At 32.9% G+C, this 11077-nt stretch overlaps 1 protein-coding gene across 4 annotated transcripts in view; it reads right to left on the reverse strand.

Annotated features, from left to right (window-relative positions):
• Nucleotides 1-393: 393 nt before the first annotated feature.
• Nucleotides 394-11077, reverse strand: part of LOC108740749 (ATP-binding cassette sub-family A member 3) — a 27062-nt gene continuing 16378 nt past the window's right edge. For all 4 annotated transcript variants that reach the window (XM_018475198.1, XM_018475197.1, XM_018475200.1 and 1 more), the window contains exons 15-21: nt 6458-6673; nt 6124-6400; nt 5311-5436; nt 4972-5220; nt 3687-4433; nt 1636-2081; nt 394-929 (exon numbers count right to left, since the gene is read on the reverse strand). In XM_018475198.1, coding sequence (XP_018330700.1) covers nt 885-929; nt 1636-2081; nt 3687-4433; nt 4972-5220; nt 5311-5436; nt 6124-6400; nt 6458-6673 — 2106 coding nt within the window. In that variant the 3' untranslated portion in view covers nt 394-884. The remainder of the gene's footprint in view (nt 930-1635; nt 2082-3686; nt 4434-4971; nt 5221-5310; nt 5437-6123; nt 6401-6457; nt 6674-11077) is intronic.

Genomic DNA, 11077 nt, shown 5'->3' on the forward strand with positions numbered 1-11077 from the left:
CTACTGGACCGATTGAGTTGAAATTTAGTACACATATGAATTTGTGTAACCCTAACACGATCGCATAACGTAAATAAATAAATTTTGAACATGAGGGTCATTTTTGGGAGACCAATAGGAAATAAAAAAAAAAGTTTTGTAAACCGTACCGTGTGATATATCAAGTGAAAGGCCTTGTTGTAAGGGCCTCAAATATATAGATATTTTTTTAAATACTGAACCTAAAATTTTGAAAAAAATATATAAAACAGTTCTTTACTTATAGATTACAGGAAAATTAATAAAAAGTCCATGATCTGAATATAATATGCATTTGCAGTTTAGGAAATGATGTTAAGGGAAATAAATTCAAACCTTTATTAAAAATAAATATCTACTAAGTATTTTTAGCACTTCTATTACAAAAAAATATTTACTTATTTGTAGACATACGTACATACATATAGCTTAAAGCCTCTATTAGGAAAAGGTAAATGGGAACACGTAATCTGATGAACACAAAAACATTTAAAATCAAATTATTATTAACTGTATCTAGCGACCTTAAAGTCAACACAGAAGTGATACTAAATGACATTACACGTGATAAATATGGGACTTCATAGCCAATTAACAATAAATAGTTTCAACACTAATCTATAGCACCGTAATTTCCTTTTCATTCCTTGTTTTTCTATCATCTAATTATTTACTTATTAGTATAAAATTTTATGTAAGTACTTTGAAAACGGTAGTAGAATAAAATCTGTCTAAACAGTAATAAAACAAATGCACTTTTAAACTATTTCCGAAATACTTATGTACATATAGTTTCCAACATTGTACTATTTTATCTATTAATTCCATTTTGAACGTTATCACAAAATTGACTAGTTTAATCACAATTACGAGAATGATTCTCTTTGTAATTTGGTAAATGATAAAAATACCTGAAAGAAATATTAATCGTTAAAAGACATAAAAAAGAATCTTAAAAACGGTGAGTATTCTAATGAAAACATTCTATTCTTATCCCTGGGTAATTTTGAAAGAAAATTTCTTCGCATTTTCGAATCGATAAGTAATTATGGATTAACTAACAATTAAAGCTGAAAATTATTAAGCAATCAAAGTGTCACTTCTATATTGCTAGTGGCAATCAAGCACAGTGTTTTCTCTTTATTACTGGCTTTTGTTTTAAATGTCAGTAATAATCAATCGAAGTATTTTTTCGTTGTTGCTAGACTTTATTTCAATTGCTAGTGATAGCCAGTTCAGCTTTCTTTTTCAGTTGTAACTAGCAACTAGTCAAAGCTTTCTTTGGGCTTTAGTTTCAATTGCTTGTGACAGTCAAAGCACAGCCAACAAATCCTTTCCTATTTGTTGCAGGCTTTTGTTTTAATGGTTCGTGAAAATCGGTTTTCCTTTTTAACGGTTTTTCAATTTTGTCTTTTGTACTCATTGTTGTATTTTCAATTGTTTAACTGCCTTAATTGTTAATTACTCCATAATTATGCATTATATCGGAAAATTGTAATAAATTGGAAAAGGAAAACTTCTTTTACTATTCGGTAAAGAGTGTCGAACATCATCTTGAGAAACATTACCTGCTACATGTTTTTCAACAAAAAAGTGATTATATTTATTAAAACTTACTTGCTCCAAGTTCGACTGCCCTAATGAATAATCTTCTATATTCAAAGCAGTCTTTCCTCTTTCCATGATCCCGAACATTGTCGACCATTGTAACGATTTATTCCTAATATTAAAACTAAGTAATTCTTGATGCTCTTCTCTAAGTATGGCACCAGGGAAATTTGTTTCAACAAAATCTTTCACTTTGTTTATTTCCCTCTGAAAATTATTGGCATCGCTGGTAGTTTTACGTATTTTAACTTGTAATGTGTACCCTTCAGAAAATTTACTTTTCAAATGTTGCACTGACCCTATACATTTAAATGTTCCATTGACCATTATGGCTAAACGGGTACAAAGGGCTTCGCATTCTTCCATGCTGTGTGAAGTCAAAACCAAACACTTTCCTTTTTCGCGTACATAACTCAAGACATTCCACAAATGGCGCTTTGTAGCTGGATCCATACCTATCATTAAGGATCGATCAAAACTGATTTGATATACCTACTGATAATCTACATAGGTATGTCGTAACTTATCACTAGTACAATTGGTAGAAGAGTTTTCATAAATTGCATTAAGAATATTGTAACCCAAATTGATTAAAAGTGTGTGAATTTTCTGAAAAACCGCAGTAAATTTGTGATGTTTACAAAAATTCTTTAAGACAGCATGAACATAAAGAATTCAGTTGGTTCATTCAATTCGAAAATGGAAAGAGATATTAATAAAATGAATAGGGAACAATTCTTGATTAATAATAAATAATTAAACAATTAATAAAGACCAAAGTGTCCTAACGTAATATTATGGGTCTCCCATTAGTTTGACCAGGTATACGAAGTCTGTTCTCAAAGCATCGCGAAAGGTTATATATATTCGATTTTCTATTTTTTAGTGACGTTATGTTGGTACTCATGTCTCTCACGACAAGTTCGATAATGTTGAATGTATAGTTAATTTTTGACAGCTTTTTTGCTTGCACGTGTTTTGGCTCGTTTTCGATTTTTTCTATTCCAAAAAATGGATCAAAGAATCTGTATCAAATTTTTCAAGAAAATAATATTGGCCAATCGTCGAATCACCGTTAGAGAAGTTGCTAAGGATCTAAACATATCGATTGGCTCCCGCCATTCGATTTTTACCAATGATTTAGGCATGAGACTGGTGACCGCGAATTTAGTACCAAAATTGTTCAATTTCAATCAAAAAGAGCATCACATTAATATTGCTAAGAATCTGTTGGACGCGTCGACCCAAATTTGCTCCAAAGGGTCATAACTGGTGAAGAATAATGGGTTAATGGTTATGACGCGGTTCAATGGAAGCTGCCGCATAAGTCAAGAGCGAAAAAAGCGCGACAAGTTAGGTCGAATGTGAAGGTTTGACTTACAGTTTTCTTCGATTGCAGGGGCGTGACGCATAATGAGTTTTTGCCACAGGGTAGAACGGTCAATAAGGAATATTACCTGCAAGTTATGCGCAATTTGCGCGAAACAATCTGCTAGAAACGCCCGTATTTGTGGAAGAACAAAAATTGGCTTTTGCACTATCATAACGGTCCTTATGCGCTAATTTTTGCCAAAAACAACACACTAATAATGCCGTAACTACCGTATTCCCCAGTTCTGGCCCCTGTGACTTTTTCATGTTTCCGAAACTGAAGAGGCCCATAAAAAGACGACGCTACGCTACACTACGATTGAGGAGATAAAGACGGCATCGAAGGAGGAGCTAAACGAGATCACAAAAAATGATTTTTAGAAGTGCTTCGAGGATTGGAAAAAAGTTGGCACAAGTTTGCAATATCTGGTGGAAATTACTTTGAAGAGGGCAAAATAGATATTCATGAATAAACAAATAATTTTTGATGAAAAACAAAATTGTTTTAACAGACCTTGTATACCATCGCAAGGACTTTGTTAAACGTTCTGAAATAGTATAGTTAGAGAAAATATAGGTAGATGGCGATATACTGTCCATACCTTGATATGATTGTTCAAGTCTTTTAATTTATTTAGTTTAGAATCAGGAAAACTCTGAAACATTATAACATATGATTTATGACATACCTGTACTAGGCTCATCCAAATAAATTATGAGCGGATCTCCAATCAAGGCAACCGCTGTGCTCAATTTCCTTTTATTCCCGCCACTATATTCCCTAACCTGTTTGTCTAAATGCCGCACAAAGTCAAAATCTTGAGCCAACTTGACCGCAACGGCCTCACTGTCTTCGTACGTGATTCCTCTGAGCATGCAGAACATTTTCAAAGTTTCCCTTCCAGTTAAATTATCTAAAAGTGCATCGAACTGAGGACAATATCCAATATGTTTGTAGATTTCGTTCATGTTCTCCTTTAGACTCAATCCGTTGACCCACGCGTCTCCAGACGACATCATCACATCCCCGGTCATCATTTTGAACGTGGTGGTTTTACCGGCTCCGTTTACCCCCAGTAGCCCGAAACATTCGTACCGATCAACCGTCAAACAAATGTTATTCACTGCCAAAAATTTCCCGTAAAATTTTGTCACGTCGCGTAAAGCAATACTCGTATTTTCAAGTTCATAAACGGCAGCGTTTCTTATTCTTTGTTTCTCCTGGAAAACGTCGAAATCTTCGTCAGGATCGGCATCATTTTGGACGGAAACTTGTTCTTTGGAGGAAAAGGGTTTGAAAAAGTACTTCAGATTGTGAAAAACGCGGTACTCCAGCAAAAGTAAGACTACTATCAAGAAGGCACCAACGAGAGCTGAAAATGTCAAGTTTCTTCCAATTCCAGGGTCCTTCCATTCATAATAATTTAAGTTGATATCTGAAATTTACACGAAATGAGACAGAAAATGGATTTCCACACTGAAATTTTTGGAAAAAGCGGGAAGAACTGGTTTCTGAAAGTATAGTATGAACGGTAGATCTTTTGGGTATTCAAAAGTTTCCATTTTTTTAAAGAAAAAGTACATATCAATATGCGGTGGTTCTCTAAATCGCGACAGTCACAACCCCAACATCAGTAAATTAGTCAGACCAAATTCCGATAATCTAAAATCCTGATGAGTCAAAATTTTCACCCATAAGCCCATAAAATTTGTACTACGTTAGGATACTTTAGGTTCCTTCTTCGATTCTTCTATTAGATTTCTCATTTATCGGGATTTTAAATTGTTGGTATTCTGATTGTTGGGCTTATGATCAGCTAGAATTAATGCTTCAGGTGAAATTCTTCAAATTCTTCCTTTTTGCATTTGAAAATTAAACTACTTATTAAAATAACTACATGTACGTTGGTTAGTTATTCAATTTAAGTTTGAATTCGAACTCCGAAAATTCATTATGGGAAAATTAATTCTTACCACAACATCTATTTTGATATTCACAAACAACTTTCCAACATATGGGTTCTGAACCAATAACTTGCATACAGTTCGTCACAAAAGCACTGCAAAGGGCATTTGTTGAATATTTAGAATTCAATTTGTTAATTCCAGTTGCGAATGAATAATGAGGTATCAGTAAAAATATCCAATGAAGAATGTCAGCAACGTATTCTAGATCTAGTCCATCTGTATAAAGAACTTGTACTACTAAGTAAGCAGCAACCCCTATAGAAGTAAACAAAAAGAAGGTATTCATATTTATGTACACTGGGGGCACATATGTTACAGGAAATGTGGTTAAATGGTGGCGTTTACCTGTAAATATATTTATAAGGGTCATTCTGGTGAAACCTGAAGACGGCGAGGAGAATCCGAATGAAGCCAAGTAAGTTAGAGGGAGAACTGCCCAAATGAAGAACAGGAAAACAGAAAATATTCTATCTAAAATCAGTCAAAATTACTGTTATATTCAAAATATTTGATACTTAATTAAAAAGAGAATCTAATGTGAAGCATTGTGATGGTTCTTCATTGAAGTCGTTGGTTTTCTGAGTTCTGGCCTACACAAATTTTGGCAGCTGTTAGAGCTTAGTCTACCTGATAATTCTCTCTTTAAAGATAAATCTTAATACCTATAATCGAAATCCACTAAGGTCAAATCACTGATGAATGCGACTTTAATTTGAAATTTTAAAATAAATTTTAGTTGCATTTAAAATTGCTCTAAATTTTTAAAATTTTCTTGTTATTTTCATATTTCCCAGTTTTCTTGGTTTGTCGCATTACTGTAACTTCTTCTGATTTATTTGATGAATTCTACCAAAAGTTCGATAAAATAGATGTCAAAACGTCGACATCTCTTATTCAAAAATGAAAAAAAATCGCCTATGTTCAAATTTACATTTTCAAGGATGAACCGGATTCTAAATTCTCAAAAGCCATTATCTCCTTTGTTTTTTTAAAAGTTACTCATCCTTCTAATTCATTTAGAAGAATACATGAATGTACAATTAGTTTAAGTATGGGATATATCTATTAATTGATTGATTGTAAAAGAAAAAGTGAAAATCAACGACTTTAACTTCAAAGATTAGTTAGAAATGAAAGTGACAAATAAATCTTTCATACTTATATCATCAAATGTATTGAATCCATCTTCTTGGAAACAGACCAATGTAATAAGGGTGCATATTACGGTGACTATAAAGGTGATAATGTCATTTAGAAAAGACGCGGCCCAAAAAATGACGACACTCACTCCCGAAACAAACTGGAGATGTTTTGCATTAATGACACGTTCCCGAACGTAAAACATTATGTAGAACGAAGAAACAAATGCCATACTAAAACCCAAATTAAAAGCCGTTTGAAAGCCCATGTTGTTTCCATTTGCTAATTGTCTCAACTAAAATTATTATGTCTGTAAAAGTGTTGTAATAGATCAACTTATTTATGTACTTACTCTCGTATCTATAGTGAAAGGTAGAGGATAATTATTAATTCTAATCTCATAATCCGATCCGAGTTCCTGTTTAATGATCGAATTCATGACAAGATTTAGTGATAATGGAGCTCCATGATACGGAATGTTACTAAACCATGCAACGATTGTGTTATTGGTATTAAAAGAGGCCGACACAATATAACGTCTTCGGAACACTGCAGTGTTGCTAGCAGTCTAAAATAATAGAATTCGAATGGTAAATATTATTATAAATTAAGGACAAAAATATTTTTTTTTCCTAAAAACCATTAATTTTTATGAATTTAAAACAAGATTAGGGGTATTAATTTGAAATCATTTTTTCGATTNAATTAATTCTTACCACAACATCTATTTTGATATTCACAAACAACTTTCCAACATATGGGTTCTGAACCAATAACTTGCATACAGTTCGTCACAAAAGCACTGCAAAGGGTTATTAATTATATTAATGAAAATTACGAACAATGGTCTTGAATGCATGAACTTTGAACTCACCCCTTCAAATTGTTAAAACAATTTAAATATTTGAACCCTATGCCCATACAGATAGAGTTGGAAATATTTTTAAATTTTCGTTAATAGTTCAAATTTGGCATTTTAATACTTTAGATTTTGAAATATGACGTCACGCAACGTCCTACCACTTCTTGTCACATAATATTTCGACCCCTTCCTTCCGTCTTAACGTGTGACGTATTTTAAAAATGACCCCTAATATATAATATTATTTTGCCTAAATACTGTTTTTCTCAGGGACGTTATTGTTATGTTAACTTTTAATGGATTCTGGTTGATCAATAATTTTGCAATAATATTCACCTTTGTTTTTTCATTAAACAGCAATTCATACTATAACTGATACATCTAGCAGCGTAAATAACGCTTTGCAAATATGTTATCACAACTAAGACAAAAGCTGTTTAATGTGAGGATATATTTATAACATTTAATAAAAAAAAAAAGAAAAAATAATCTGTTACGTCATTCCGGATGTGAGTAATAAAGACCAATTTTGAGTTTTTTCATATGTTTTAGTTTTTTAAATTTATTTTAAAATAAATGGCTGTAATAAAATATTCATTATCGAAAAAACGAAAAACCAAATCGCAATTTCGAACTTATTAGTCATTGTCAGCACTCCATAGGATTTTCGGTTCTACCGGTGATTTTTCCAAATCACCTAATTACCTGTGGCGTGTTGATAAGAACTGATATGTACGAAATGTTTGTCCTTTAGTCTAAATGTATCAATACCTCTACAATTTTCGTTTTTTCCTCTATATTTGGAGATACAGATTTTTACTATTTTACAAATGTTCGTTTTCATATTGGTTATCGTCTTACCTAATTTTTCAACTATGCCGTATTGTAAACTAACGTATGAGTTTAGAAATAAGCTTTTTTAACACTGGAAACAATAGTCATGTTTAAGAAAAGGTACTAAAGAATATGTAAAGTTGAACAAACTAACAGAATCATTTTGTAAATACATTCTTAATAAAAAGCTTTCTCTTCTTTCAGCAATTATTTTCGATATTTGTTGAAACGGTTGTATATAACTGTATCAATGTTAAAAAGATATTGTAGATAAAAGCATAGTAATAAATTTTTCGTAAAAATATATTATAAAACTTTATTTCATTTTTTATTTACAATGATGCTGATGTCATGTCGTTTCAAATAAATACTTCTTTATACATATAATTTTATAACAAAAAAAATGACAATAAAAAATGTTAAAAAATTAAAACTTGAATTTGATAAATTTTGAGATTAATTTACGTATCCAATCGTAAGTATGCAGGTAAGTCGAGATCATAGAAGTTACACATTTCTTTGTCGGTATTTTTTCTTTTTAGCACACACAAGCACAGCACTGGATTTACACTAGGGGCGCTAGGGGTTAGTGCCCAGGAAGGTAAATTCTCAAAATATGAAAAACATCAGTCGACATTGCAGGCTACCCTTCAAAGTTTTCGTTATTTCTTCAAGCGTTTGTAATTGAGTTTTCAGAAATTATAAATCCGATGATTGTTTCAAATTACGTTTCTTTAGTATTTGGGCAGAAACACCTTTTAAACGAATTAACCGGTTGACGTATTTATTAAAGTTTATAAAGCACAAACAGCTAAGTACCAAATCTCGATCTTACTAGGAATTCGAATGTCGTTTCAAATGAAAAATATTTTTCAAAATTTTTCGCCATCAATATTCTCGAACGGATCAACAAATTTTGATGGTATTTTCACCATTCGGCGTAGTTCTTAGGGTTCCGTACGCAGGGGCGGCCTTTGGGGGTTGCGAGCAGGGCAACCGCCCGGGGCCTCGCTCTTGCAGAGGCTTCGCGCCTTCTTGCAGCAATCTAACTTTATTACGTAGTAATAGTACTTACTAATGCTTATTTGAATTTCTTAATAGTCTTAAAAAAGCTGCAAATTTGCTGTCTTTTATTAAAATTTTCCAATTATTTATGAATAACTATATTTATTGTTTATGAATAACTTTGAATTTGTCGTCAAGTATCATCATCAAAACTAATTTCACAAAGACGAGGGCCTCGCAAAAGTTTACCCGCCCGGAACTTCTCGATGGCTAAGGCCGGCCCTGATTACATGGAAATCATTCACGAATCTGTTCAGCATGGCCGTTGTTCGTTGTAACTTAGCATAATAATCAAACGTTTTCTATATAAGCCAAATATTATTGATTACTTCAAACCTGTTACAACTAATAAGTAACTAAAAATTAAGAAATTTGGTATTAAAGTCAAAAATATAACTCAAATATTATATTAATATCAAATATTATATTAATATCTGTCTCATGTTATATCTTATTACTCCTCTTAGTTTTATCCTTTAAACTGCGATACTAGAAAGAAAATGGGACAGTCTTATATTGCAAGATGTGTTTAACCAAATGTAAATAAAAATATACGTGTATGTTACCGGAAATGTATGAAATTTAAGGATTGTGTTCAATTCCGAGGCTATTTAGGAAATCTATAAAATATTGTTTCAAAGATTTTTTAATAAACTCATATCCTGGGAAATGTATACATTTCGTAGGAATTGTATGAAATTCCCGATATTGTACTAGGAAATGTATAAAACTGATGCTTTCTGTGAATAAAATGAATAAAACACGTTAGTAAACTGAGAATCAGAATTATTTGTGTTTACGCGGTTCAAGTGCGATCGCCTGATGTATATGCAATGGTGACGTTATTGTTTGGTTAGGTTAGGTTTGGAGATGTATATGTATTAGTAACGTTATTGTGTGGTTATTTTGTAGATTTATGACAGTATAGTTACCTTAATGCCCCTGCCCGCCGGAGGCGGGCTGATATGTTGGAATAATGTCCTCGAAAAGTATGCATCATTATGATTTTCGCACCCAACATATATAAATGAAAATGATCAGCATTATCATCTCTATAACAAACTAAAGGTCATCGTGTTTGCTGAAACAAAGATAACTTCATTATATTATTTTAACATCTAACATATCAGCCCGTCTCCGGCGGACAGGGGCATTGAAGGATCTCCTGTCTGTCATACACCTCTCACCCCTAACCAAACAATGACGTCACCAATGGATATAGCTACATCTCCAAACAGCCTGTCGCATTATTGCCTATTTAGTATCACCTGTAATATATTTGGGATTGCTATTTAGAAAATGTACAGATTTCCTAGGAAATGTGTCTAATAAAATTTATTTCACACATTTCCGGGCGATTTCAGGAATTATGTACATTTCCAGTAACATATATACTTCACCGTATACTGCTGATTAATGAAATTAATTGCACTTAAAACTCTAAGCATTTAACAAAATTATTCGTTCTAGGTTTTATCAGCACAGGTGATAAATTCGCTCCGGGCAATCTCGGTCTTAAGGACCAAGTTTTAGCGTTGAAATGGGTTAAAGATAACGTAATTTATTTCGGAGGAGATCCAAACTGTGTAACTCTGTACGGGTACAGCATGGGAAGTGCTAGCATTTCATTACATCTAATTTCACCAATGTCCAGAGGTAAGACTTCTGTTCATAGTTATCCCACGTAGTCACGAAAATCATGTTCACAAAAAGATTTTTATTGTGGAATACTTACACACATGCATCATTATCATAAGGTCATCAGTTGGACACGCACCTCCACTTTTTTCTATCTTGAGCTAATCTTCGCGTTTCCCTAAAACTAGAAAATCCCATGTCTGTAAATATTTGTGAACAGTAATCTAATCTAGGTCTACTTCTACTCCTCTTAGCTCCTATTTCTGCCTTTAGAATGTCTCTGACTAGACCTTCATGCCTGAGAAGGTGTCCTAGTAACCTAACCTATCTCGCCTATTTTTATTGACTTACATAGATATAAATTAATTCGACCACATCTGACGAAACTGCCAGACTCGGATCGCGATTCCTATCATTTTGGATCTCATCAGCGCGTCGCAGACACCTCCGACAGAACACAGACTAACTTTTACCTGCTGTCTTAACAGCGCGTTTTAGAAAATACCACAAATGGCGCGGTAAACGCCATCTGTAGTACGATGCTACATTTTAGGATTACGTATGCTCCAACAA

This window comes from Agrilus planipennis, unplaced genomic scaffold, assembly GCF_000699045.2.
Source record: "Agrilus planipennis isolate EAB-ADULT unplaced genomic scaffold, Apla_2.0 scaffold228, whole genome shotgun sequence".
Taxonomy (NCBI): Eukaryota; Metazoa; Arthropoda; class Insecta; order Coleoptera; family Buprestidae; genus Agrilus; species Agrilus planipennis.